The sequence below is a fragment of the Cynara cardunculus genome (assembly GCF_001531365.2).
Source record: "Cynara cardunculus var. scolymus isolate 2C chromosome LG 10, CcrdV1, whole genome shotgun sequence".
In the NCBI taxonomy this organism is placed as follows: Eukaryota; Viridiplantae; Streptophyta; class Magnoliopsida; order Asterales; family Asteraceae; genus Cynara; species Cynara cardunculus.
The window spans coordinates 20,293,155-20,298,595 of NC_037537.1; the positions used below are offsets into that span (position 1 = coordinate 20,293,155).

The window sequence follows — 5,441 nt, forward strand, 5'->3', positions numbered from 1 at the left end:
TCCAAATGCAGATCTCAGAAATAATTAGAAAATATGCTCGGTGATCTTATGGTTGACAAGAAATGTTGTTCTTTCATGCAAGTTGGAAGACACAAGCACATGATATTTCGCAATTCTGTCTCAGCATCTCCATCTGCCATTTAATGCCCCTTTTATTACCAATCGTATATTTGAAGCTTCAATAAATCAAATATTTAATGCCCCTTTTATTACCAATCGTACATCCAGATTCTTTTACCTCCTTTATCAACATCAAGAAAATGGCTATTCATATGCCTTGGATCATTCGAGCAAAGCAAGTTCTTGGATGATCTTTCTTGAATGGAACCCGTACAGCAACAACTAAGGAGGTACCAAAAGGGTACGCATATTCGCGATTTATGTCATCGAGAAGCAAGAAAAGAAGAGATTTGTGATCCCTGTATCTTTGTTAAGACAACCATCATTTCAAGGCTTACTACGTCAAGCAGAGGAAGAGTTTGGTTATGTTTCTTCTTGTATCAATTAGAGAGTTTGTGTAGAATAATCCAACAAGAAACGAACAAGTTCGGGTCATACATATTCCTACTAGCTTACAATATATATGCTTACATCTTCACCAAGAGTCTCCCTTCCTCTCTATTTTCGGAGTTCCGGTCCAGTCTCAATGTTCGCCCTTCTCCCGCTTCGTTTGTAGGGGTGTGTTAGTAGATAAATAAATATGTAAAATATTTGTTTATATTTGGTTTATATTTTCCTTTGGTTGTTTATATAGTTTTAGGTTTTGTTGTGATCTCTATATATTCTCTTTTGAAATACATGTCAAGCAAGCACCTTCTCTAATTCACGCTTAGCTCATAACACGATCGGCATATGTAAATCCTAAATCAAATTTCATAAAACTGCGACAATTGTCTTCATGCGTCTTACAAACTTTTAGAGGTCCTATCGGTTAGTTCTTTACAAAACCATGGTAGAAATTTAAAACTGCTAGTACAAGTCATAATGCCCCCAAACGAGAAGCAAGATCAGTGAATATGTCTTCGCTGCATGTAATGGTGAGGCCACCCATTCGATGGTTGTACCCAAATTCTTCCTCTGCTTGATATAATAATTCTTGAAATGCAGGTTGGCTTAACAATGATACTGGAACCACAAATCTCTTCTTCTCTTGTTCCCCAACATAAACAGCAAAATAACCTTTAGGGATGGCCATGTATGTATTTCTGCTTCCATTTGACAATGATCGTCGGAGGATTTGTTTTGCTTGAATGATCCGAGGCATAAGAACGGCCATTTTTCTAAGGAGGGCACCGTCTGCTTTGTTGTAAAGACTGATGAAGGAAGAAAAAGCTCAAACTAATCCTTGGTGAAGTATGTTGTTGTGGTTGTGTTTATATGTTTATGCATATGGAATGGTTTATATAGCCAACTGATACACGGAGAGGTAGATGAGAGGTCATGACATATGGTGTAGCTAAAAAGCAATATCACATGGTTTTGTCTTCCAACCTGTAAAAAAAAAAAGAATTCTCTTGAGATAAAAAAGGAAATATAGTTATGGCTCTAGCCAACACCAAGGTCCCATGCATGGGGCTTATATCCATCAATGGCTGAATGGTATCTACAAATGACTAGTTAGCCATATATGATATATCCCTCTACCAATCAGACCTTTAATTTGACCCAAATCGTCAAGACAAAACCATGTGATCTTATTGTTGACAAGAAATGTTGTTAGCTCATGCAAGTTGGAAGACACAACCACATGATATTGCAATTCTGTCTCGGTCCCTCCATCTGCCATTTAATTTCCCTTTTATCCCCAATCCAACATTTGAAGTTTCAATAAATCAATATATATATATATATATATATATAAAGCATACTCTAGGCAAAGCACCAATATAACTCCATCTCTATACCCTTTACTGCATCTTCCACTAAGAATTTCTTTTTTTTACTTTCCGGTACATTCTTCTGCTTCCTTTAACACATCAGGAAAATGGGTATTCGTATGTCTCAGATCATGCAAGCAAAACAAGTTCTGTGACGATCTTTATCAAATGGAACCCGTTCTGCCGTACACCAACTATGGATGTACCAAAAGGGTATTTTACGGTTTATGTCGGTGAAGAGCAAGGAAAAAAGAGATTTGTGATTCTTGCATCCTTATTAAGCCAACCTTCATTTCAAGAGTTACTACATCAAGGAGAGGAAGTGTATGGTTATAACCATCCAATGGGTGGGCTCACAATCCGGTGTAGTGAAGAGATATTCGTTGATCTCGCATGTCGTGTCCGCGTATTATGACCTCAAGTTATAGCGTTATCTTTGTTGTAACATAACATTTTTGTAATGCACCGGTCACTCACTGACAGTATGCAACTTGTGAGATATATAGTCACTTGTCCCGGTTGTACGAGCAGTCAATGGCCGGCCTTGCAGCTCCCAGCAATGGATGTCATATACTGTTAACCTTCTTCACCCTATCATTGCTCATAATTTTGTCCATACAGTTTCCTTTCTATATATAATTCTTTTTCATATGCAAGTGCAGATTCTAATCCACATGCAAAAAAGTATTTATAAAATGTCCTGAAAAGCATTTTCAAAAAAGTATTTATAAAAGCCACTATATGTCATGATATAATGATAGTTTTTATAAAAAAATGTCACCGTCTATCATGGTACGATGACCATTTTAAATAATAAAAGTCATTGTATGTAATGGTGACAGTTTTGACAAATAAATGTCACCGTATGTCATGTTACACCGATAGTTTTTGAATATAAAGGTTAAGGTATGTCTTGCTACGCTGCAGTCTTAAATAAAAAGTGTCACCATATTTGAAGGTATAATGACGATTTTGAAAAATAAACTTCATCGTACGTAATGGTATGGTGACAATTTTGAAAAATAAGCGTCACCATATGTCATGTTACAGTAACGGTTTTAGAACAAAATACAATTTTCTTATACACCATACGTGACAGTTTTAGCCTTGTGCTAATGGTTTTTGTTGTGTTTTTTAAACGTTACCAAAAATGTATCAAAAGTGAAGGTAGCTACGGTGATGATTTGTATGTCCACAAAAACCGTTGCCGTATACCTATGGTAACGGTTTTTAACCGTCACTTAAGCTCATTTTTGTACCAATGCTTTTTCATATTGAAAATTAAATTTGGGCTCATTCCCTTGAACATTGCTTCTTAGCTTTTCTGGGGTTAGACTGAAAAACAAAAACAAAAGGCTATTTCTTTCCCACAATCAAATCTACAAAAATTGGTGAGTGGTTCGTCTTTCTACTCATTCAAATTCTATTGAGTGGTTCATCCTGGTAACAGATCCACCAAAAGCTTTTGAACGACTGATCATCTTGATTTATATAGGGATTTCCATGATATATCAAAGTCCTCGAGTATGCTAAGTTATCATTACAGTTCTATATTATTTTAAGTTCAAATTAGATCTTAAAAGTTCCAATCAAAGCACTTCTTGAACCGGACAACAAAAATATATAAATTTGTTATACAAAACTCATCTTGAATCAAAAACCGTTATTCTAAATCAAAAAATTTGAAAAACAAATCGAATATGTTGTATAGTTTATGCTTTTTAGTTTATTTAGATATAAGAATTGGATTGTATTGTGTCATTCGGCATATGTAATTCCTAAATCAAATTTCATAAAACCGGGACAATTGTCTCCACGCGTTATACAAACTTTTAAAGCTCCTATTGTTAGTTCTTTACAAAACCATGGTAGAAATTTAAAACTGCCATGTACAAGTCATAATGCCCCCAAACGAGAAGCAAGATCAGTGAATATGTCTTTGCTGCATGGAATGGTGAGGCCACCCATTCGATGGTTGTACCCAAATTCTTCCTCTGCCTTATATAATAATTCTTGAAATGCAGGTTGGCTTAACAACGATACTGGAACCACAAATCTCTTCTTCTCTTGTTCCCCAACATAAACAGCAAAATAACCTTTAGGGATGGCCATGTATGTATTTCTGCTTCCATTTGACAATGATCGTCGGAGGATTTGTTTTGCTTGAATGATCCGAGGCATAAGAACGGCCATTTTTCTAAGGAGGGCACCGTCTGCTTTGTTGTAAAGACTGATGAAGGAAGAAAAAGCTCAAACTAATCCTTGGTGAAGTATGTTGTTGTGGTTGTGTTTATATGTTTATGCATATGGAATGGTTTATATAGCCAACTGATACACGGAGAGGTAGATGAGAGGTCATGACATATGGTGTAGCTAAAAAGCAATATCACATGGTTTTGTCTTCCAACCTGTAAAAAAAAAAAGAATTCTCTTGAGATAAAAAAGGAAATATAGTTATGGCTCTAGCCAACACCAAGGTCCCATGCATGGGGCTTATATCCATCAATGGCTGAATGGTATCTACAAATGACTAGTTAGCCATATATGATATATCCCTCTACCAATCAGACCTTTAATTTGACCAAAACCGTCAAGACAGAACCATGTGATCTTGCAATTAATTATATCCATATACATGACACATCATCGGTGATCTTATTGTTGACAAGAAATGTGGTTATCTGATGCAAGTTGGAAGACACAACCACATGATATTGCAATTCTGTCTCAGTCCCTCCATCTGCCATTTAATTTCCCTTTTATCACCAATAAAGCATACCCTCGGCAGAGCACCAACATAACTCCTGCATCCTTATTCAGCAAGGAAAAAAGAGATTTGTGATTCCTGCATCCTTAATTATTAAGCAAACCTTCATTTCAAGAGTTACTACATCAAGTAAAGGAAGAGTATGGTTATAACTTATAACCATCCAATGGGTGGGCTCACAATTCGTTGTAGTGAAGAGATATTCGTCTTATCTCACATGTCGTGTCCGCGTATTATGACCTCAAGTTATAGCGTTGTCTTTGTTGTAACATAACATTTTTGTAATGCACCGATCACTCACCGACAGTGTGCAACTTGTGAGATAGAGTCACTTGTCCCAGTTGTACGAGTAGTCAATGGCCGGCCTTGCAGCTCCCAGCAATGGATGTCATATACTGTCAACCTTCTTCACCCCATGATTGCTCATAATTTTGGCCATACAGTTTCCTTTCTGTATATAATTCTTTTTCATATGCAACTGCAGATTCTAATCCACATGCAAAAAAGTATTTATAAAATGTCCTGAAAAGCATTTTCAAAAAAGTAATTATAAAAGCCACTATATGTCATGATATAGTGATAGTTTTTATAAAAAAAATGTCACCGTCTATCATGGTACGATGACCATTTTAAATAATAAAAGTCATTATGTAATGGTGACAGTTTTGACAAATAAATGTCACCGTATGTCATGTTACACCAATAGTTTTTGAATATAAAGGTTAAGGTATGTCTTGCTACGCTGCAGTCTTAAATAAAAAGTGTCACCATATTTGAAGGTATAATGACGATTTTGA

The 5,441-nt window shown here is 35.9% G+C and overlaps 2 protein-coding genes across 2 annotated transcripts; both read right to left on the minus strand.

Annotated features, from left to right (window-relative positions):
* Positions 1-851: 851 nt before the first annotated feature.
* LOC112519291 (auxin-responsive protein SAUR21-like) lies at positions 852-1,368 on the minus strand. Its single transcript, XM_025127338.1, has one exon. It carries the CDS (start codon positions 1,274-1,276, stop codon positions 980-982), a length of 297 nt encoding a protein of 98 aa, XP_024983106.1. The 5' UTR covers positions 1,277-1,368; the 3' UTR covers positions 852-979.
* A 2,317-nt stretch (positions 1,369-3,685) lies between these two features.
* LOC112519293 (auxin-responsive protein SAUR21-like) lies at positions 3,686-4,184 on the minus strand. The gene has a single exon (XM_025127340.1). The coding sequence runs from the start codon at positions 4,068-4,070 to the stop codon at positions 3,774-3,776; it is 297 nt and encodes a 98-aa protein (XP_024983108.1). The 5' UTR covers positions 4,071-4,184; the 3' UTR covers positions 3,686-3,773.
* Positions 4,185-5,441: the final 1,257 nt, after the last annotated feature.